Source organism: Cyprinus carpio, chromosome B4, assembly GCF_018340385.1.
Source record: "Cyprinus carpio isolate SPL01 chromosome B4, ASM1834038v1, whole genome shotgun sequence".
Classification (NCBI taxonomy): Eukaryota; Metazoa; Chordata; class Actinopteri; order Cypriniformes; family Cyprinidae; genus Cyprinus; species Cyprinus carpio.
The window spans coordinates 20147586-20170863 of NC_056600.1; the positions used below are offsets into that span (position 1 = coordinate 20147586).

General features: G+C 36.7%; 4 protein-coding genes across 4 annotated transcripts; 1 reads left to right on the plus strand and 3 right to left on the minus strand.

Moving 5' to 3' along the window:
- Positions 1-4116: 4116 nt before the first annotated feature.
- Positions 4117-9502, minus strand: LOC122137051 (cadherin EGF LAG seven-pass G-type receptor 1-like). The gene has a single exon (XM_042722355.1). The coding sequence runs from the start codon at positions 9292-9294 to the stop codon at positions 5746-5748; it is 3549 nt and encodes a 1182-aa protein (XP_042578289.1). The 5' UTR covers positions 9295-9502; the 3' UTR covers positions 4117-5745.
- A 1020-nt stretch (positions 9503-10522) lies between these two features.
- Positions 10523-16377, minus strand: trmu (tRNA 5-methylaminomethyl-2-thiouridylate methyltransferase). Its single transcript, XM_042722357.1, has 11 exons — positions 16155-16377; positions 15623-15788; positions 15373-15479; positions 14689-14811; positions 14119-14291; positions 13902-13955; positions 13271-13337; positions 13087-13187; positions 12858-13002; positions 12326-12408; positions 10523-11376 (listed from the first exon to the last, which is right to left on the minus strand). Exons 1-11 carry the CDS (start codon positions 16234-16236, stop codon positions 11227-11229), a joined length of 1251 nt encoding a protein of 416 aa, XP_042578291.1. The 5' UTR covers positions 16237-16377; the 3' UTR covers positions 10523-11226.
- A 578-nt stretch (positions 16378-16955) lies between these two features.
- Positions 16956-21009, plus strand: srr (serine racemase). The gene is made up of 6 exons (XM_042722647.1): positions 16956-17103; positions 17527-17740; positions 17820-18001; positions 18076-18206; positions 18743-18917; positions 20219-21009. The coding sequence occupies exons 2-6, from the start codon at positions 17563-17565 to the stop codon at positions 20531-20533; spliced, it is 981 nt and encodes a 326-aa protein (XP_042578581.1). The 5' UTR covers positions 16956-17103; positions 17527-17562; the 3' UTR covers positions 20534-21009.
- A 139-nt stretch (positions 21010-21148) lies between these two features.
- LOC109073122 (EKC/KEOPS complex subunit TPRKB-like) lies at positions 21149-22720 on the minus strand. Its single transcript, XM_019089297.2, has 4 exons — positions 22472-22720; positions 21733-21855; positions 21469-21645; positions 21149-21375 (listed from the first exon to the last, which is right to left on the minus strand). Exons 1-4 carry the CDS (start codon positions 22610-22612, stop codon positions 21289-21291), a joined length of 528 nt encoding a protein of 175 aa, XP_018944842.1. The 5' UTR covers positions 22613-22720; the 3' UTR covers positions 21149-21288.
- Positions 22721-23278: the final 558 nt, after the last annotated feature.

Below are 23278 nucleotides of genomic sequence, written 5' to 3' on the forward strand. Positions count from 1 at the left end.
GAACAATGTTCAAGAGGAACTGCACCAAATAAAGACTGGTAAGAAAAGAGTGCTGACACTGTTTGCCTTAAGTAATCTAATAAGAGAGTTTCAACAGACACTGGGGACGGATATAGCAATGAAAGTAAACTTTCAATAAAGTTTCAATAAAACTAAGTTTGTTTAGAGTACACAGACCTTGAGTCTTTTTTGTTATGTCTACCAAACTTCAGCAATGGAGCAGTGTTTGCGTCTAGAGACACTCTCTCACAGCAGTTTTACCTTTTGGTGAATTTGTTTAAATTTGTACAATCACATTAGTTTAGGGGTGGACTCTTATGCTTATTTCTAAAAACTGTATGTTTTCACTCATACGAGTTCATACAAAATCCCCACCAATTCACCAAAATGTAAAACAGTTTTATTTTCTCATGACATCAGGTTGGAATATTAAAGATTTTGGGTGGTGGACTTAGGGAACTGAATAACCACCCAAACCAGTGTTACTAATATCATGAGCTAAATGAAATCAATTTCATAAATCTTAGAAGTACTAAAGAATATTTTTTTGTATATTAAGTACAAAACTGGTGTGTGAAAATAGAGCACTTTTAAGTATTTTTAAGGATCACACCTTCTTCATAAAACACTGTAAAAGTATTGGTACGGATTATTTCACCCCACTTTCTTTCACTATTTTCAGTCCTATTTACGAACTATATTCCGGTTGAGTGAGATTGGTCATTTTAAACAAAGGATGTTTAACAGAGTGACACCCACAGCATATGTCTGTGATGTCAGAGGTCAGAGGGTCATGTGTAGACGAGGTAGAAGGACAGTCACACCTGGACTGAAGATCTCCTCTGTTAATGACATGCAGATGACAGGGGACAGGCAGTGCAGGGCTCAGGGCAGTTTCACAGTGATTAAAGTCTCTGTCTGTCTCTGTTACAGCTGCTGTGTGCATGTCAGAAAGCAGATCTGAGGACACAGCTGGCCAGCCCTAGCCTGACCCACACACAAAACAGCTTCTATAACTTAAGACAATTCACAGTCTTTCTAGTAAACAGTTTATCCTTGTGAAAAAAAAAAAGGTTTTCGGCCACATTATTTATAATACCAGCTCTATGAGGTAGTTCAAAGGGTTTTACATTTAACCTACATACTGTATCATGGCATAACATTCATAACAGTCATTAACAAATAACTCGGCTCATTACTCCATTGACTCATAGGTAGACCCGAGGGGAATCTACAGCTGCAGAGCTCCACAGATACAGAAATCCATATCACTCACTGAAAGACTTTGAGTTCTACACATCCGCTGCCTCTCATTTTGTCGTTTCAAAATATTTGATCGACACATTTAATTTAATTCAAAAAGTCAGAATGTTACAGATGCCTCCTTTATAGGGCAGAAGTAGGATTATGATTTTATCCAACTATATCTTAAATAAGAGCACACCTCAAATTAGCAATGATATAAATTGTGACACTGCCTGTGAAAACCCAGCTAAACCCTTTTTTTTATTTATTTACTTTTTTTATACATAAAATCATCCATCATAATGTAAAGTACATTCTGTGAAAATGGAACCTTGATATGTTTAATATTGACTTTAATATTGACCATGGCAAAGATTAAAATCATAGTGAAATGAATGTTTGGTTATCTCTTAATTCGATTTTTAGACTTTAGTCGTGGATTTTATAGACAGGGTCACATTTATTTTATAGTGATTATTAATATGGTATTGAACAGTTTCCCCTTTATATTGTGCTTATTATTTTAGTTGTCAGGAATTAAATAAGTTTAGGACAAAATCTATGAAGTATCTATGTTATTGTTGTAAAGGCTTATTATGTTTCACTGGTTTTTATTTTTTATTATTTTTATTTGTGGACTTTGAATTATTGACAGCATAGTTTAGTCCCGCCCCCGGAATTTTTTGTTTTTTTTTTTTTTTTTTTTTGTTTTTGGATTTTTGATTATTTATTGCGAGTTCTTTCACAATTCTGACATTTTTCTTAGAATTGCGAGTTTATTTCGCAATTCTGAGTTTTTTTTCTCGCAATTGCTACTTTATATCTCGCATTTCTGAATTTCTTTTTTCTTACAGTTGTGAATTCATATCTCACAATTCCGACTTTTTTTTCTCAGTATTGTGAGTAATAAAGTCAGAATTGCGAGATATGAACTCACAATTCTGAGAAATAAAATCAGAACTGTGAGATAAAAAGTCGCAATTACCTTGTTTTATTTTTTATTAAGTGGCAGAAATGGGCTTTCATAGCATTGTGTATGTCAGCTGGCTTAAAACTTTATTAAAAACAGTAATTGGACTCATGGACTTCTGTGCATTCTTACCGATGCACCGTGACGATCCCAACTAAACCAAACCAGTCCAAAAATCATACTTAATTAATAATTAATATACTTTGGTCAATTGATATATTTCTGTAGTCTTTAGCTACATATTTAGATGAAATTGTGTTCATTACACATTTTTAACTTAGTAACAAATTAACAATTATAATTTTAAATTTGGCGTGTTTTAGCTGCCCTCAGTCTCTTATATAAGTTTTGCAGAATTGGAGTACTTTTAACAAGAAGATACTATTTCTTTCTACAATTTCAAAGTAAATTGTTTCAGTGAAAAAAATAAAGTGTAATTTCCATGTGGAATCATTTATCTATAAACTTCAATCACCTGACAATTAGAAGATCTTTTTGAAAGATATGAAGCTATGTCTTCAAGTCCCAACTGAAATACAAGTTCAGAGAGTTTGGTAATGCAATGTAGAACAGTGCAGGTATGTGAGTCCTGCAGCACTGAGTGGGCTACAGTCAAGTACATGAGACAGAGACGCAGTGGCTCACGGGCAGAAGCTCAACCTGCTTAAAAAGTCTGCATGTATTGGCAGGCTCATTTGCTGACAGCAGGGGTAAAAAATGAAGAAAATGGCTAGAAGTGATTAATTACCTCCCCTCTTCTCTTTAGATGTGACATGGATCAAAATCAAAAGATGAAGACATCAAATAAGTGCAATTTCACCAGTATAAATGATGGCTGGCTCCATCTTTCTTGAGGCTTCGACAGATGGCTTATCACCCGTATTGATCCGGCGAAACAAAGCACAAAGGTGCAGGGCTAAAAAAGCGGCATCATTTTGCGGAGGACACCCCTCAAATCAGGAAAAGGCTTGTTGAATGTTAGCAGACATAGATAAGAGAGATTAGGTTACTGTTCAAACACACAGCCCTCACTGTTGTGTTTGCTGTGCAAACCGGTGTTGTTTTAGGCTAGAATGGCCTTTGTTTTGACTAGAATGTTAACTCGTTTTATCAGGGACATATCTGGGACTTCTTGTGTGTCCCCAAGTACTTATATAAATAATTAAAGCTAAGTCGATAAGAAAAACACCTGTTGAGGAGCGAAAGATAACAGTGTCTTCATAGTGTTCCATTTGTGAGCTAAAAATGTGAGCCATGTGGTAACACTTAAAGAACCAGGTTTTATAGTAGTCTAATATATTGTTGTTTGTCATTTATTGCTGTGAACTGATTATTGTATTTCTGTTTTTATTATAGAAACCACACACACATTTACAAACCCAAACACAATCATAGCTGCATTGTATAGAAGCCCGTTTCTGCAATTGAATACATGACCGCCTTAAGATGAGATTTTTGAGGGTGGGATCAGGTAGGAAATTATAACAAATGGCACATTTTCACTTTTTTCGCAGTCTCAAATATGAATAATAATGTTTTATTGCTTTGCATTTAAGTGTGGAGTATGGTACATTTGAAATTAAATGAAAAGGAATATTGCTTAAAAACTGAAGAAATCAGGTAAAAAAATAAATAAAATAAAAATGTATTAAAGTATATTTTTACATTTGGTGAAGACAATGTGAGTGGTGCTAGCCCAAACAAAACTCACCACCGTGATTATAGTTAGCGATGCACAATAAATATCGGCATGATATTAATGCGCATCTCATCAGTAAAGACGGTTCTGTAATCAGCGGTAAATCTCTACACGTGCGTGCTTTCACGTGGAGCAGCATTTACTACACAGAGCCGTTGTTCACTGACAAGCTGCGCAAAACATGCGCAAAATATGATCAATATGATTTACCGCTGATTACAGAACCGGCTTCACTGACGAGATGCGCATTAATATTGTGCCGATATTTATCGTGCATCTCTAATTATAGTAGGTGGCTCAGTGGTGGTTGCTAGTGCGCTACTATGCATTTGTTTTGACTGGGTTTTAACATGTTGCTATGTGGTTTCTAGGGTGTTCTGTGTGGCTGCTTTCAGCCCCAAATCAAAAGAGCCTATCACCAAGTCTCTATGATATTTTGGTTCCTAGATGTGGCTCAGGCCACTCGGGTTGAATATTTAATTAATTTTGCATTATTTTGCCTGTTTTATTGTTTGCCAGGTTAAAATGATAAGTCAGATTAGTTAAAAGTAAGATCAGTTTTAAATACTTAGGTTTGATGGTTTAAACAAAACCCCTAACCTTAAGTATAACCAATATAAACAGCAAATAGTAATGCATTTATGCAGTTTCTAAATGTATTTAACTTAATATAGCAAATACCTGATGGAAAACAAAACAATTGAACTTAATTATTTCTGTCTAATCGATCTTCTTTCAGCTCTGCTAAGACTCAAAAATTGCATGATCAAAAAACATTAGCTACATTTTAGAGGAAGGCTGAATTTGAGACACCTCATTAGCAGTTAAAAGCATTAAATTCACTCACAGACCAGTGTAGACATTAAAATCTAGCTAAGAGCTCTGTCACATGTTTTCCTTTTAGGTGCTGTTTCCTTCTCCCTGGGCTGGAGGTGAAGAGGTCACATTAGCAGTGTTAATGGTTACCTAACATCTGACATGTGGGTATGTCCAAGGAATAAAATGTATTAGTTTATCAGACCAAAAAGAAAGGGTATAAAAGAGGGTGGGAAGTAAAATGGCAATGGAAACCAATGTGTCTTTGTCATGAATGAGAGAGCATGGCATGAATGCAGCTCATTACAACCCCAACAATGACCATGAGCATGCACATTCAGATGAGGACCGGCAATCAGACCAACAAAGACATAGCCATAAAGCCACAAAGTACAGACAAGAGAGCTGTATTCTGTGTAATGTATTTGAATTGCAAGTTGCAAATTAACAGGAAAAGCGGTATGTGGGAGGAAAAGAGAGATAGGAAAGGAGGACAGAAACAGGGAAGGAAAAGCATGAGATATGAGAAGCTGATGCTATTTGAAAAGGCAGGTTGCATTTGTGAGCACCAGATCACTTTTGTGATCTTAAAAAGATAAACTGAGTGATCTGGCAGTAAGGAGTAAGTCTCCAAAAGTTCATAGTAATTACAATACAAATATAATATGTTGCTCATCTCAAACATATCATAACAGAACACTGGCGGGGATTTCGATTTAACAGAAGTTAAATAATCCTCTAAAAGTGAACCGAGACTTCATTCTCACGCACAAACGGTTCTTGGCTTCGTCAACATTTCTCACAAACACTTCATAAGCAGAAGAACAGGATTGTGGTTCAGCCTGCAGCAAACAGCCTGAAATCATGCAGCCCTTCAGAGCAGCAGATCCATCATTGACATTGACAAACCAACATATTCAAATTAATCATATTTTTATACGCTGATTTTTTTTTTCTGCTTACCCTACACTGCAAAATCTCAAATTTAGAGACATTTCAAGCAAATACAGATCATTCAAGAGATACAGAGAAAAGTTAACTGACCTGTGACAGAAACTTTCATGGTGGCCTCCAGAGGTCTGTTGTTGTCCAGATCTTTGCCGAGTTTGAGCTCTCCGGTATTTGGGTTAAGAATTAGCAAATTCAGCTCATTTCCTTCAATGAAACTATACTTGAGCTTATCTGACACGTCTGGGTCATAGGCAGGTACCTTTCCTATAATCCCAGACGGAAAACTGTTGGATTTGTTGGTGACGTAGTTATTGAAGATAATCTCGAAATTCTGCAGGACAGGATCGTTGTCATTGACATCAATCAGACGAATGTGGACGGTTGCTCTGCTGACCAAAGGTGCGGAAGTGGCCTGTACGACTAGGACGTACTCCATTTTGGTCTCGTAGTCCAAATCCACGAGTGCTTTTAAGTCTCCAGTGAATATATCCAAATCAAAGACCTCTGGGATATTTCCTTCCACAATCTGGTACAATATCTGAGCGTTGGTTCCTTCATCGGGATCCATGGCGTTGATCCGGGCAACCACTGAATCGACAGGACTGTTTTCTTTGATGTAGATAAACAGCTCATCCTTCTCAAAAACAGGAGCATTGTCATTGATGTCCAGCACAGAAATCTGGATCTCCACCGCTGCTTTGAGAGGAGGAACTCCTCTATCTACTGCATAGGCCTTCAGGTTATACACTGGAACGTTCTCTCTGTCCAGCTTCCTTTGTGTTCTTATAATTCCAGAGGATTGTTCAATCATGAAGTCTCCTTCCCCGTCATCGCCACCTTGAAAGGTGTAGCTCACACGCCCATTAGACCCCGAGTCCCTGTCTGAAGCAGATATCTGGAGCACACTGGTGAACACAGGTGCGTCTTCAAACACAGTGCCCTGATATTTGTCCCTCCCAAACTGTGGCACATTATCATTGGCATCCAGGACAATGATTTCCACATAAGTAGTGTCAGACTTCTGAGGGATTCCATTGTCACGAGCAATGATGGCCAACGTGTAGGAGGCTTGATCTTCATAGTCAATCTCCATCTGCGTGGTGATGGCACCTGTGTCCGGATCAATCTTGAACTGTGGAACATTGTCCTCCATGATATAGGTAATACGTGCGTTCTCACCTGTGTCTTCATCTGTGGCACTGATTACCACAACAGTTGATCCAATGGGTCGGTCCTCGCTGAAGGTCTGATGGTAGCTGGCGCTCTGGAACACGGGTCTGTGAGTGTTAGCATCAGTTACATTGATGAACACCTGCGCGGTGTCGAAGCGTGTACCATCCGAGGCGGTGACAGTCAGAACGTACTGGCGTTCCTGTTTGTAATCTAAAGGCAGTGCCAGCGTGATGAGTCCACCTCCGCTTTGACTATTGATGGCAAATCGGTTCCGCGTATTACCACTAGAGATCTGATAGGTGACCACACTGTTTACATCACAGTCCAGAGCTGTAACAGTTAACACACTGGTCCCTACAACAGCATCTTCATTGATTTTTAGTGAGTATAGCTTTTCGGTGAAAGTAGGGATGTTGTCATTCACATCTAGGACGGTGATGCTAACGCTAGCTGAGGACGACATAACCGGAACACCATTGTCTCTGGCTTCTACTCCAAAGGTGTAATATTCAGTGGTTTCCCTGTCCAGCTCAGTACTGACAGTTATCCATCCAGTGCTGTTATTGATGGTGAAGGGAAAGCCTGGAGTGGTGTCTGTGAGGCTGTAATCCAAACGAGCATTTTCTCCAGAATCAGAATCAATGGCCTGAATGTGAATCACGGAATATCCAATAGGTACATTCTCTAAAACTGTGGCTTGGAAAGGAGTGCTTACAAACATAGGAGCATTGTCGTTCACATCCACAACTTGGATGACAACAATGCCTGTTCCGTTAATGAGAGGAGGCCTGCCTCCATCCTGTGCCTTTATGCGCAGGTTATATTCTCTGATCATTTCGTAGTCTAGAGGGTTTATGACATCAATGGCTCCGGTTGGGGTGTGAATGAAGAACTGACCTTTTACATTGCCGCTGATTATGCTGTAATGAACCTTAGCGTTATTGCCCTCATCTCGGTCAGTGGCTTCTACCTGAGCCACTTTAGTGTTAACAGCCACATTTTCTGGCACCTGAACTACATATCTTTTCTCACTAAACTGAGGATAATTGTCATTTTCATCTTCAACTGTGATGTGCAGTGTCGCGGTAGCACTGCGGGGCCCAGGGTCCCTTCCTTGGTCATTGGCCTCTACTATCAGCTGATACTGTGTCATAGTTTCTCTATCTGGACGCACACGTATCTTGACCAGTCCGTTCCGAGAATCAATTTCAAACCCAGAATTAACACCCTCGCCATTCACAATCTTGTATATCATGTTTGCATTGGATTGTGCATCTCCATCTGTCGCCCGGACGGTAATCACCTCAAAACCAACTTCCACATTTTCTCGTATCCTTAACCTGTATTCATTCTGTTCAAAAACGGGACCGTGGTCGTTGGTGTCACTGACTGTAACTGTAAGTAACGACGTGGCAGTGCGTCGCGGTGCGCCATTATCAGTTGCTGTGACTTTAAATACGTGCGTGTCTTTAACTTCTCTGTCTAAGGGCTGGACAGTCTCAATGCTGCCGGTTTGAGGGTCTATCCGGAAGAAGTCGTTAGAACGTCTGTCGAGTAACGCTTCCATGCCATACTCGATCTTCCCCGCCTCTCCAGGGTCGCTGTCAGTCGCTTTGAGGGTGATGACTCTCGTACCCTCGGGCTCGTTTTCTGGAACAGCAACCTGGTAGTTTGGTAACTGAAACTGAGGCGCTGAATTCACGGCTCGCTGTATTCTCGGTTTCCATTGATTTGATACGTGTTGAGCAGAATGTAATAATGATGTTTGGACTGAGGCGAATCGTAATTTGAGGCACAGAGAAAGGGGCTCACCGTTTGAATCATGGAACGAACACCGGATAGTCTCTTTGAAGTCCGTCTCCAAACAGTACGCGTCCTTCACGAGTAATGTCCCGTTACGCACAAACACATTCAGGTGGTCTGAGGTGCAAGAAGTAATAAAAACACCAGAGTTTCTTGTGAAGACAGGCAAATAGTCCTTAAAACTAATGAGTAAATCACCTGGAGAAAAGCAGGAAGTTAGTCCTAAATTATAAATGCAATCCACGCTGATATCAGGCTTTGTCACTCTCTTCCTTTTATATTTGAACACGCAATTTCGTCCGTGCACAAATACATTGAAATGTGCGTTAACTAGTCCTTCGGTTGTTAATGATTGGATTTTAAAATAAAGAGGCAGCGCGCTGTGAGGGGCGCGCGCACAATCCACCTTTCCATTTAAACGCACTACTCCATCTCTCCAGTCCACTTTAATAAAGTTGCCAATGTACTCTGAAGTTAAAGCCCTGTCTATTTTATACGTCCAACCTGGTCCCAGTGACAAATTGGCCAAAACAGCTCCAGAACGTAAAGTCTCCGAGAGGTGCAAGTCGAAACATCCCATGAGAGGAGCGCAGAGGAGAAGGTGAACCCATAATAACCAACACATTACAAGATCCATGGTGTGAAACTCCACAAAACATGCAGAAAAACAGGTCAACTCTCCTTCTGCCGGCACGTCGACTTTCTTTTATCCTTCATTGTAGCTTTTTAGCAGGAGAAAAAACAGTTTATCAGGCTGGTATCCATGGAACCAAGTGACATTACCCACGTTAAGTTTAAAGTGAGGACAAAATGGCTCCGTGCGTGCGCGTCTCTCCCCAAGCACACACACACACACACACATACACACACACACAGTCATTAACATAAACCTGCACGCACCTCCTCTCAGGACTAAAGAGTAACTCTCATGGAAATTCAACTATTGTTATTCACATCTGCATTTATTCTTTGGTTCTTTTGGCGACTTTTACACCCTAACGCGAGCGACGCGGCGCGTCAAACTTGAAAAAAATGAAGCTACGAGATTTAAGTTTCACGCAACTCTCCGCATGCAGATTTCTGGACATAAATGCTTCCATTATAAATAAACGCCTTTCATTTATTATAATATGCCCGTTCTAGTTAGGCTATGGATAAAGTTTTCTGCTTTTTGTCTCCTAAAGTGACATGAAAGCGCAACACGTGTTTAAATCTCTGTTTACAGCGGCTGTAAAGTAATAAAGAGTTATCAATACTGGATTCCCGAACTGTTATTCGCTATGAGTGGAGTAAAACTAAATTTTAGCCTTCATTATTATTTATTCTCTATACAAACAATTACAAAAATACCATGCTAGCCATTATTTACAGGGGGAAAATTTTATTAAACAGTGGTAACAGCTAGTCAGTGAAAATTACGGAAATATTTTGAAACTTTTTTTAGCCCCTTGAGACCTTGCAAAATGTGTTTAAGCATTAAAATTTGGTTTGGTGCAAAAAATCATTACGAGGATGTTTTTACTTATCTTTGGAAATAGAAAGCTTGAGTTTTGAGTTCTTTTTAAATTTATTTTCATATACTTATAGGCCTACTTCTTTTTTATCGTGTATTTATAGGAACTTGTATTACTATAATTGTAAGTGAGAACAAAACGGTTTTATAGGATATAAACATATGTGGATTTCTTTTACGTTCAATTAGTGTCTCCTCAACAGAGTCACTATGTTCCTAATATAAGACATAAAAAACAATGGATTTCTTGTGGGAAAAAAAAATCTTTGAAAATATTTTTTTCTTAAGAAGTTTATCTACAAACAAATATATATAATACGAATTATATTTACAAAGCAATACACCTACACTCTTACAAACAAAGGTTCTTTATTGGCATTGGTGAGGAACCTTTAACAATCATTTCCAATACACAAGAGGTTCTTAAAAATGGATGAAGGTTATTCCGAAGTTATTTTAGAGACTGTTCGCTGAAAGGTTCTTTAAGGAACCAAAAGAGTTCTATGTCATAGCTTACAACCCATCAACCCATCTAAACCCCAATGTCTTAACATGTTATATTTTAATTGTCTAACTATATATAATTTAAATAAGTTAATATACTATTGTGTATAACATAGTTGTCATTAATTGAAATTGAGGAAGATGTCCAAAGGCACTATAGACATACAGTCAGTGATGCACTCCCGCCCTCTACTGGCAGAGAAAGGAACTCAGTAACGGTACTCAAGAAGAACAACCTGTGAACCTGTAGCTTAATATTTGTCTGAAAGATTGCATAGGTCAGGATCGGTGCACCATAAAGGCACTATAACCGCTTACATTTATAAAATCTTTACAAAATAAAAGCAATACAGCAATCACTACGTATACATATATTACAAATAAATTACAATTCCCAAGTTAATTACAATTAAGAAAAAACACAGAAAACATACAACTCACATTAAGGATTCCCTCATCCTAAATGTCTGTGAATACTAAGAGCCTCCTAAGTTCTTGTTATTGTCCCTTAAATAAAACACAAGAGGTGTGCTGGTTTGTGCTGCATGTGTCTCAGCTGAAAGGCTCTGGATGTTGTTGGTTTGTGTCTTTAGGTGGGCAGCTCAGGCAGTCTTGACCTTTCTGAAGAGTGAATTTTGTGGGTCCCAGACGAATGATCTTCCCACTTCCCAAACACTCATCTCCCTTATATAGGACAGCAAACTGCAGTGCAAACACAATGTAGTCAGGTTTGAATGAAAAATCAAAAAGAAGTCACAGAAGGTCATAATACCTGATTTTAACACCGTAATACAGTTCATTAATCTAACTATGGGCCAATCAACCTAGCAAGCTTGAAATGTGCATCTGAATTTTTTTGTTTTATAATACTACTTAAAGGGATACTCCCCCCAAAATGAAAATGTTGTATTAATCACTTACCCCCATGTCGTTCCAAACCCATAAAAGCTCTGTTCGTCTTCAGAACACAATTTAAGATTTTTTGGATGAAAACCAGGAGGCTTGTGACTGTCCCATAGACTGCCAAGTAAATAACAGTGTCAAGGTCCATAAAAGGGATGAAAGGCGCCACAAAGATACACTGTTTCTACGTGTATTTAGCTTTGATTTGAAAGAAAACAGCACATCCTTGTAGCACGTCTGATACAGAAGAGCATACACAGCATACGGTGATATGGAGAGACACAGAGGAGACTGCTGACAAAGGAATTGTTGAATAGTCATTATTTTTGTTTTCTTTCATTACAAAAAGTGTTCCCATCGCTTCATATAACCCAGATTGCACATCTGATGGCAGATGGAGTATTCTGATGATGACTTTCATACCTTTTATGGACCTTGACACTGCTATTTACTTGGCAGTCTATGGAACAGTCACAATCCTCCCAGTTTTCATCCAAAATATCTTAAATTGTGTTCTGAAGACAAACGAAGCTTTTACGGGTTTGGAACGACATGGGGGTACGTGATTAATGACAAAATTTTCATTTTGGGGTGAAGTATCCCTTTAAAAAGGAGAATACCTCTAGTAAAAGGTTTCTGAAGTCCATTTCCCCCCAAAGTCAAGTGTAAATGATTTATAATGACACATCAGGAATTTAGTTAAACATTCAAGATACATTCTTCAGCGGTGCAGATATTTCTGGATTACCTGCCCAGGTGTCAATGCTCTTATTGGCTCTCTCAACATTACCCACACTGACCCATCTAGATTCAAGGTTACAGTGCATGGAGCTGAAAGAAATGAGAAGTTGATATCAGGACTGTTTACAACAGAACAATTTTGTAGACTAGTCTTAATATTGTTAACTAAAACTGAAAATAAAACTATTATTAAATAAAACTATTCAAAAAAAAAAATTATTTGAATATTACACTTCAAAAAAAGAACATTTTGACAGTTGAATTTTAGCATTTTTGAATTTTAGTTGAAGTACTAAAATGACTAAACTGAAAAAAAAAAAAAAATACAGCTAAACAGAAATACAACAAAAAAATTAATTAAAATGACAAACGAAAAAGAAAATTGAAATAAATGCTTATTCAAAATTCCAATAAAATCCTATAATAATAATAAAATATAAATAATGCTAAAATAAACTATTGTAGACAAAACAGAAAAAAGATCAACTGACCTGTTCTCTAACAATTTCCAGCTAAAATGGGAAACAAAGAAAACTTACTTAAAGGCATCCGGTTATTGAAACGGAAGAGACATTCCATCATCTGAGTTCGGACAAGTTCAGCAGGCGGGTCTTCGGCTATCCAGTGGAAGCGGTCCGTCTGGATCGTGTCTCGGAACAGAGCTGGGTGGTTAGTGGTTGGACCCTACAAGAGATGCCATATTTTATAAATCAATCGACCTGAAAAGTCATTTGTGGCTTTTTTAGTTCAATAAATGATGTAACTCACCACAAATACATCACCAGTTGTGATATCTTTATCAACTACAAACCAGGGATCTACCTGTCCTCCGATTCTAGCCCTCTGACCCAGTGTTAAAGTGAACCAGCCTGGGACAAAACACAGTAATTAGTCTTACATTATCACAGACACTACGGAGGAGAATAGGAACAATTATTAAATTAATAGCCACCTTTATGCTGCCCCATGATCTTCCCGTCTTCAATGGAGACAAAGTTTCCCGGTTTGGGCTCTATGTACTTTAATAAATTTGACATAGAATTGAAACAGTGCTAAATTAAGAGACTGCAGTATATATTGAATAATGACCAAAACACAGTCTGAAAATTAGGCTTTTAACTTGCAAAAAAAAGTTGATCAATTATATGATGTTTGGCAATTTCTGCAACCCTGTTATCAAAATGTGAAATACAGTTTATATATCCGAGTAAAAATATATAAATAAAATATCAGAATAGGTAACAGGGTTGCAAATTGAATCTATAGGCAGGGATGGATAGTTTAGGGCCAAATGTTGGTTTGTTGTTGATGATCTAATATTTATAAAAGAGTTTGATCATTTTATTTCTTACAATATCCTTGGTAACAGGGTTGAGCTTTTGATATATATAGCCTATATATTTTAAACCTGCTAAATTCAGTCAACAATTCAATTTGTGCGACACTTGAAAAACTTATAATAATAACATTTTGTTTAACATTTAAAAAAGCTTTCAGTTTTCAAAAGAAAGAAGATGATATTTGTTTTTATTGCTTTAAAAAAAAATAACAGGACACCAGTTTGTACCCTGCATCATACATACCTCAAGGATAAAGTTCTCAAAATCTCTCTCTCCAATGAAACAGATCCCCATGCTCTTTCAGAGAAAAGATTGCATTTACATTAGATTTAGTCAATGACTAAACACTTTTGTATCAATTAATTAGTGGAATATGTTACATGTTAATATGTTAATAGTGTCACATTTCTTATGCCAAAAATATTGGGTCTTGTGTAAAAGACTTTGCTTAATTTAGTACCTCTTTTTTCTTTAGAACATGCTGGAAGCCGGCTTCAGCAGCTATTTTCTTCACAAAGTCTTTGGTCAGCCCAGCTAGGGGAAATATTGTGTGTCGCAGAGCATCCTGGGAAATCTGACTGAGAAAGAATGTCTGGTCCTTCAAGCGATCAGCACCCTGATAGAGCCGCGCAGCTAACGAAATCCAGAAGAAGAGAAAAGGTCAACATACAAACAAATCCCAGAAGGAACATCATTTGAAATCTCTTAAACCTCACAAAAACTGCCAAGAGAGGTCCATGTCCATATTTCAACCCAAAGAAGAAAAAATAACATATTTTCATTTTAACCCAAAAAAATTCAAAACAATGAATATAACATATTTTGACCCAAAAAAATTCAAAACAATGAATATAACGTATTTTGTATGAAGAAAAACATGTATATATATATATATGTGTCTTCACGATTTTCATTACTTGTTCAGATATTTTGATTTGGTACTGAAAATTATATATTATATATATAATCCTCCTGTAAACACAATTTATTTTCCTGTCATCTACGTTGCATGGACAGATGTTATACGTACGCTTTCTTATTTCAAACCGATCTCTGAAGAGGGTTCTGGGAGGTGGAACGTGCTTCTGTTGAAAAACCTCTTCGTCCTCCTGGGACGTCCGGGCATAGTGTCCCGTTGCCATGGCATCAGCACCTGTTTTCAAATAAGACTGTGATGATGCTAAATATGCAAGACACCACATACAAACATTATATATATATATATATATGTGTGTGTGTGTATATGTAAAACTTTCTTTTTTCTAAACTTTCTTTAATTTGTTTTAATGTCAGTTGTATCTGTGGTTTGTTTCTAAATTGATCTTTACTCTTTTTCTGAATCTTAGAACTTGTTTTTGCTCAACAAGCCCTAAAGAGAGATTCCGAAGTAAAACCGTCGTCTAGTTGCATTAAAAATCTACACAGTAATAAAAGCACACAAATAAGAGCTTTAAACTGTATTTATTTAAATAGAGTTGTAAAATCACAGCTCATGCAATATTTCATTTTAACCTTTCAAAAGTGGACAAATAACATTTTCAGCATTTTAAGTTGTGGACCCTTAAACACAATTAACACTATAACAAATAGGCAAATTTCTGCACCTCCTTTCACTTATTATTTGTTTAAAAACATAAAAAAGTATGAGTCAAGTCCTGTTTTGTATGTCTTTTCCTGGAAAACACTACAAGTTCATCAATCCCACTTAACTTACCTAAAGTATTAACTGCATACTGATAGAAGTGCTTAAACTTGATGTGTTTGTTACACATTATGTCTGGATTTGGTGTTCTGCCCTTCTCATATTCCCTAAGAAGATTACTGCAAGCGAAAGAAAGAAAGAAAGAAAGAAAGAAAGAAAGAAAGAAAGAAAGAAAGAAAGAAAGAAAGAAAGAATATGAGCAAATTGTGTACAACCTTTTGAATTCCATGATCTTTCAAATATTAACTACTGTAACATTTACCTAAATACTTCATGCCAGTATTCTTTAACATATGAGACCTGGTGGAAAGGCATATCCAGCCTCTTACAGACTTTATAAGCATCCTCACAGTCTCTCTCTGATGAACAGACCCCTCTCTCATCCTGAGAGTCCCAGTTCTTCATGAACACACCAGTCACGTGATAGCCTGACAGCAGAGAAACACATATCGTATCTTCAAACCAATGATTCAATTTAAAACAAAAAGTTGACCTGACATTCATACATAGGTCACAGTGATTTAAGTTTCCAAATACTTTATTGTTGTTGCAATACAATCTAGAATTGAGTATAATAAACACATTATAGTATTTAATAAACAACTTGTACATTACATTAGGCTATAATTATATTAATATATAATATTATAGTATAGAATTATAGCATGCTATTTTATACATTCACACAAAGCACAACGGAGTTTATGTGCCCAGTGAATGGGACTGTTAATTCATAAGTTAATTTCATAAAAATGTGTAAAATTGTAATGAATTTTAAGTACACTATATCTTACCCATTCTTTTGAGTAACAGTGCACTGACAGAACTGTCAACCCCTCCAGACATGGCACACACAACATGTCTAACTACACCCATGACATCTGTTTTAATATGCGCTCCGATACATTTATTCAGACAATTAAAGAGAAATTAAGAGCCATTTCACGCCTCCGCTATGAAGGTCGCCATAATTACAGTTCTTTTCAAAATATTGACCGATCGGAAACAAAAGACCAGCACTGACGAAAGAATGGTTCCGGGCATTGCTCTTGGTGGAACTCCTTAAACGGTAACACTGCGAGAAGTGTGGCGTTTAAAGTCCACAGAAATATAATAAGCAGTAGAATGGTAATCAGAATAAAAAAAAAAAAAAAAAAAAAAAGATTAAATAGGCGTGACTTTAAGATCCGAAGGTTATTTCCAATTGGTTTGCGAAACCATATTATTATCTTGTTTTCATTTAAATTAAACATTGAATGTTTTGTATGAAGGTTAATTTATATATTAATAAATCTAACATCTGACAAATGATATCGCATAACAAATTATGTATAAAAGCTGCCGAACTTTGTATTTATTCGATTTTCAATTATTATACATTAGCGAAAAGTTCCAAATACATCAAGTATTAAACAGCACGTAGGCCTACCTATCAGCATGATATATATTAAATGATAAAGTATTTATTTATATAATACTATATTTGTTGCATAAATTAAGTCCAGACTGGATTCTTTTTTCTTTTCTTTTTTTCTGAGCCATCGAGCTCCCCCTGCAGGAATAAACGGGTTATGCCTCATAACGATTATTACTGACTGGTAATCTGCCACCAAATGATTTTCATATTCATCAGCGGGTCTTTCACCGTTGCTTGGTCGTGATAACCACAAATGAAGTTGCTTGCTTAATTTGGAAAAGCAGCTTTCTAATATAATTTTGGATCGCGCTTTCGGTTTTACGGTAAAACTATCATCCAGAAATATTGTTTGTTAAAGCAGCAGTAAAGTGCAACTGAAAACTTTCGGGCTGTTATGTAGAAGTTTTATGGTTGGGATATACCAAAATAAACTATTATTTGGCACCATTCGTTTCTGAAAATCTACATTAATGTTGTATAGTAAGATTTGTTTATTTATTTATTTTTTTCCTTTAGCCACCTCATACAAGACCATGTTCAGTGCATTAATCAAAACTAGTTTAGTTACATTTGTTAATGACAACAACAAGACACAATAATTATTTATAATAATTTTGAATAATTATAAAACATTATAAAATATAAAAATAATAATAAAATAAATATAACTATAAATATATTTAATCACAGCTACTTATATTTATAACATTAAATTTATATGTATCTTTTATTTTTATTTTTATTTTTTTTTCATCTAACAAAGTTTCACTGATTGAGCGAGAACGATGGGAGATGTCTCAGCAGACAGCATTACTATCGAGATGCTCAGAGAGGCACGTGGGACTGTGAGATGCAGTCCTCTGGATGTGATCAACACACCAATGATCCCATGGTCCCAAACCACACTTCCACTCAACAGCTCCTGCAACATTCACATCAAACTGGAAAACATGCAGCGGACCGGTCAGTTTGTGTTCATTCTGTTTGCTCTGGTTATGCAGTGTATTATATCTTGATTCGTTTTCTTTGCCTCTGCCACCAGGTTCATTTAAGATAAGAGGTGTTGCAAACCAGTTTGCCCGGAGACTCAAAGGGGGCTATTTTGTGACCATTTCTGCTGGGAATTATGGAAAGTCTTTTGCATATGCATGTAAGCATTATGGATCCAAAGGCAAAGTGGTGATGCCAGAAACCGCCCCCATCTCCAGATCTGTTCTGATACAAGTATGACACTCTCACGCTGATACGGTTACATGTCGTAATTAAATGTTTTAACAAAATGTGCCAACCCTTTGTAGAGTTTGGGAGTTGAGGTTGAAAGAGCGCCGACTCCTCGTCTCATGGATGTTGTTAACCGAAGTGTTCAAGAGCACAGCATGACTTTCCTTCATCCCTTTGATGATCCGGATCTTATCGCTGGACATGCCAGGTTTAAGTATATGTCTGGGATAGATCACCCAAAGCAAGGAAACCCTGTCATTATTTACTCACCCTCATGTCGTTCCAATCCTGCGTGACAGGAGATATTTTGAAGAATGCTCACATGATTTTGCTCATATAATGAAAGTGAATTGTGACTGTTTAGCTCCTAAAAGAACATAAAGCACTTTAAAGGCATTGTAAATGTAGTGCAAATTTTCTTGCAAAAACATACAACTTCAAATAACATTAAAGTTGGTAAATGACAATAGAATTTTCATTTTGGGTGAAATATTCCTTTAAAAATGGACTCATCAACACGCCCTGAACCTCCAAAAAAGGAAAAGAATCTGTCACTAGGGGAGTTGTCTTTCAAAAGGTACACTTTTGCACCGTATTTAGCCCCAAAGCTTATATATTAGTACCCTGAAGGTAATAGTAGTATCTTTTTTTTTGGCTCGTAGTGCATCATCAATTTAACTTATGCATCAGTAATGGAATGTATTATAATTGGTTGACTCATACCAGTGTCTTTTGGAATGGTAGCTTAGGTTTTGAGATCCTGGAAGTTGTACCCTATCCAGATGTTGTGGTTGTTTGCTGTGGTGGAGGAGGGTTACTTGCTGGTGTGGCAGCTGCCATCAAACTGTCTGGTTGTGAGAACACAAAGATCTATGGAGTGGAACCAGAAGGAGGTGAATATTCAAATTCTTTTTGTACAGTAAGGTCTAATTTGGTACATTAGTTGTCAATGAGCAATGTATTTCTTACAACATTCATTAATTGTTGTCAGTGCTAGATAATAAAAATGCAATTGTTCATTGTTTATTAATGTTAGTTAAAAGATACAACCATAAGTAAAAAACTAACAGCATTTAGTAATCTTAGTTAATGTTAACTAATGTAGTTAACCAATAAATGGATCTCTCTTGTAAAGTGTTCCTGAAAAAGGTTAACAAAGAACCTTCATATTAAGGGAATTATGAAGAGCAGAATTAAACTTTCATTTCACTTCACTGTGTCTCGTGATTTGTGCCAGGAACAAAATACATAATGGAAGATAATGAGTTTGACAAAGCTGATATAATTGCACCATAAAAGATGGAAGCTAAAATTTACTTGTTTGAACCATGTGGTTATTTTGTATCGTGTCACACCCTTAATTATGATGTCAGATCAAATCATTATATGTAAGATTGAATTTCACAGCATGACAGGGTTGAACAGAAAGTGCTGACAAATCATTTTAGCAAAAAAAAAAAGAAAATTATATAAACTGTGAAAGCATGTTTTAACCATAGACTGTATAAAAACATGGACGTAGTGTCCGTGACGTCACCCGTAGATTCCTGAAAAGCGTTTTTGAAGCGCAAAATGGGCGGAGTGGGCCGTCGCCATCTTGGCCACTCGTCACTGCGCGTGTTTCGTGTTTAATGGATAATGGGAAATGGGGAGGGAGGTGGTTGCTGATTGCTGAGGCCACCTAGCACAACGGCAGTCAGCAGCGGCAATCCACCTGTCACTCAAGTGGCCACGCCCTTAATTATGCAGGACTTTAAATTTAAACAGATTAGTTATAAAAAAAATTCACCCCCCTCAAAGTTGTCATGAAGGGCAAAATTAGCAATATAGACCAAAATAATTTTTTGTACCAGGCCGTAAATGTTTTTTTATTGCTGTAAAGCATTTTAACATGGGGAGTCTATGGGATTGACTCCCTTTTGGAGCCAGCCTCATGCGGACAGTCAGTGAATTGCAGTTTTAGTCACTTCCTTGTTGGCTTCATGAGAGAGAGCGGGAGGTTGCCGCTCGGTTTTAACTCGGCCTCATGTTGTTCCAAACCCGTAAGACTTTAACTCATCATAAAAACACAAATGAAGATATTTTTATTATTCTCTCATCATTTTTGTGCATCCATAGGTAATCAACGTGGACTAACTCATTAATGGTGAATAATGAGTAATAGATTTTCTGACAAAAAGTAAATGTGGGATCAGGTATGAATTCTATTTTGAATAAAACTTTACGGAAGTGTTCATTATAACTTTACATTATTTGTGCTTCTTGAAACTTGTATATTGGGATTCACCCTCAGGTTCTTTGCCATATGAGCTGTGTCAGAAGTATGTGGAGAACATTGCGCTGGTGACCGACGAGGAGATCAAATCTGCAGTTTCCATACTTTACAGAGCTGGACTCGTGGTTGAACCTTCAGGCACTGCGGCTTTCGCTGCCGTCACGAATAACAAAATCCCAGATATCAATGGCAAGAATGTGGTGGTCATCCTCAGCGGAGGAAACATTGGCAAAGATGAGCTAAGCAACTTTCCTGACTAAGTTAATTGCTTATTTAGATAATAATAACAATAAATAATGTTTCTATACAGTCAAAGCATATATGGGTTGTGAAGTTCCATAAAATAACGCGATAACTAAATTTTGCCAAGTTTTTTTATGGGTTTATATATATTTAGTCATAATCTCTAGTTTTTATGACTTAATTGTAAAACACTAAAATGATAATGTATCCTTTTTAGAAGTGAAAATACTTTAAATAAATAAAGTTATGAAACATCTCAACAGCCCTGCTGCTTTAAATGTGCCATTCAACAAAAAATAGGCCTACACAGATTGTGTTGTTTGTTAGGTGACTAACATAACAGCTGTGCTAAACTGTACACTACTGCAACTTGTTTTAATTATATAAATGTTGAGGACACTATTTTCTTTTCAACATTCATTACATTATTCATATTGACTACAGTCTTGCATATTTCTCATGCTGGAGAGCTGGGTGATTTTGCAACTTATTCAAACCTTCCAGAGGGAAATCTAGATATGTTCAGACTGCAGGCAAATTGGATATTTCTGCACTATTAATTGCAAGTGAATTTCCATTGGAAATCTGACCCTAGTTGAAAACTGTAAAAACACTGAATACACATCACAAGATCCTATTTTTATTTTATTTGTTTATAAAAAAGTGGGATATATATACAATATTTTTTCACATGTTCCACTATAGGAGATCTGACAAGTAGAAATAAACTGTGGGTTTATTTAAAATAGAAACATATCAACGTATTGATTAGCTATGCGACATCTTTCATGGCCATCCTGCAAACAACAGCATCCAAAAAACTGCCACACTCTTCCTCCTGTGGTGCGACTTTGTAAAGCTGTAATGAGAGACAGATGTATTTTTCAAACAAATGCAAAAAACGAGAGACCCTGAATTGTTCTTCATCAGTACTGTGTAAAAAGAGACATGCCTTTTTAATCTTGGCGACATCGGTGAAATCAGACACTCGATCAACGGCAACCTGTTGTCCGTCCACCTTTGAGATGATGTCATCGACGCTGAGGGTCTCGTCTTTGTTGTGTACTAACACAATGAGAACCGCACTGTCACTGTCTGAGATCCCAAACCTTTTGAATGCTTCAGATATCTGCCAGACATTAAACTCTGTTAAAACGGCACACTGTAAACAAATAAAGATTTCGGCTGTGTTCCTGTACTGAAATATATAACTCACATTGTTTGTGGGTGAAAGATTAAAAATGATTTCCGAGTAAAGGCTTCGGGTTTTCATTTTTCCAGTTTTATGTAGGTGAACTGCTTTATTTGCTGCCACCAAGATCTGGAATGCATCTACAACCTTTAAAGGGAAAATGAAACTAGTAAATATATGGCAAATATGGAAAGACCATTACAGTTTTCCAAAGAAACCACTTAATTTATTTGAGTCATAATGGTTTCTACTGGTGTCCAGTAGATACCACTAGAAGTTTCCAAAGGTGTTCTGTTGGTCCTTAATGGTATCCAATAGACAATACATGCCACCAATAGAAGAAAGCAAATTACCAATAGAGACCAACAGAGACCATTACAGTGTCCATTAAAACCATTAGAATTCCCACTTAGAACCATTAAAACCATTACAAATTCTGTAATGGTTTCTATTGTTTTTTTCAGCAGGGTGATTAAACTAGTAAATATATGGCAAATAAATTATATTTTAAAATACATTAACGCTTACAATATTACTGCGTTTATGGTAATATCATATAAATGCAGCCTTGGTGAGCATTAGAGACTTCTTTCAAAACATTTAAAAACTTTATTATTTATAACTTTTGACAGGTAACGTTAGTGTGTGTACATCCAAAGCAGGGTATTACCATGGTACTTTTTTACTAGGGATGTAGAATTTCTGTATATATAGTATATAGCCATAAATGAGTTTGTACATGATTTGATGAGTGCTCTCTTACCATTGATGGATTGATCAAGGCGCCTTTTATTTCGCCATTCACTGCCATTTTTCTCAACTCCGTCGCATTTTTTACGTCTTTGAAGAGCAGCTGAATCACCGTGTATTCGGGAAACAGTTCTAAGTCTTGCGTAAGATGCATTATTAATACTTTAAAGTCCTCAGTACAACATGAACTTTATCTAGACAGCATGCGGTACCCAGTGTGCCCACACACGGAACAATAATAATGTGACACCTCATTTGCTGAAAGGAATGTTCCGACTTGACACATTTTAGTCGATGAAATTGTGTAGGTGATATTAAATTTAATACAAAGCCCTACATTAAATAATATACAGTCATGTTTTAGTTTATAAAGTATATGAAAACTACAGAAACAAATAACTCGCGCAGTGGTTATTATGCGACAGTTGTCTGAAATGGGCGGGGCTTATCGGCTCAGAAGTCGTTTCTGATTGGTCGACAAGCTATGATCGACGTACATAATAATACTTGTTTTTTTTTTAAACTCCTTTTTGTGTATTTTTAATTCAGTACATGTTTTTTGGAGGGCACTTAACAGATGACAAATTTAGTAAATTAATTAATATACTTGTAAAGTTGAAGTAGATTGCATGGGCACATCGCTTCTGTTACTTTCTGTTATTTATTAATTTATTTCTTTTAAATTCCGTTGATTTGAGATTGCAGGGTCGGATTTATGTGCCAGGCACTAATCTTTGTACATGATGTTTTTACATGGTTATGTAATTATTCTTACTAGAGAAGAAATCATTATGATTTTTTAAATAAAGAATTTTCTAAG

Excerpts from the sequence above, each read along its gene's own strand:
- LOC122137051 (XM_042722355.1), bottom strand. The coding sequence starts at position 9,294 with ATGGATCTTGTAATGTGTTGGTTATTATGGGTTCACCTTCTCCTCTGC.
- LOC109073122 (XM_019089297.2), bottom strand. The coding sequence starts at position 22,612 with ATGCATCTTACGCAAGACTTAGAACTGTTTCCCGAATACACGGTGATT. Across the intron at positions 21,856-22,471 it reads CCTTGATCAATCCATCAATG|GTTGTAGATGCATTCCAGAT; the intron begins GTAAGAGAGCAC and ends TTCCCTTTAAAG. Across the intron at positions 21,376-21,468 it reads ATGTCGCCAAGATTAAAAAG|CTTTACAAAGTCGCACCACA; the intron begins GCATGTCTCTTT and ends CTCTCATTACAG.
- srr (XM_042722647.1), top strand. The coding sequence starts at position 17,563 with ATGGGAGATGTCTCAGCAGACAGCATTACTATCGAGATGCTCAGAGAG. Across the intron at positions 18,002-18,075 it reads CCAGATCTGTTCTGATACAA|AGTTTGGGAGTTGAGGTTGA; the intron begins GTATGACACTCT and ends AACCCTTTGTAG. Across the intron at positions 18,918-20,218 it reads ATTCAAATTCTTTTTGTACA|TTTACGGAAGTGTTCATTAT; the intron begins GTAAGGTCTAAT and ends TTTGAATAAAAC.
- trmu (XM_042722357.1), bottom strand. The coding sequence starts at position 16,236 with ATGGGTGTAGTTAGACATGTTGTGTGTGCCATGTCTGGAGGGGTTGAC. Across the intron at positions 15,789-16,154 it reads ACTGTTACTCAAAAGAATGG|GCTATCACGTGACTGGTGTG; the intron begins GTAAGATATAGT and ends CTCTGCTGTCAG. Across the intron at positions 11,377-12,325 it reads GAGCATTGACACCTGGGCAG|TTTGCTGTCCTATATAAGGG; the intron begins GTAATCCAGAAA and ends TTTGCACTGCAG.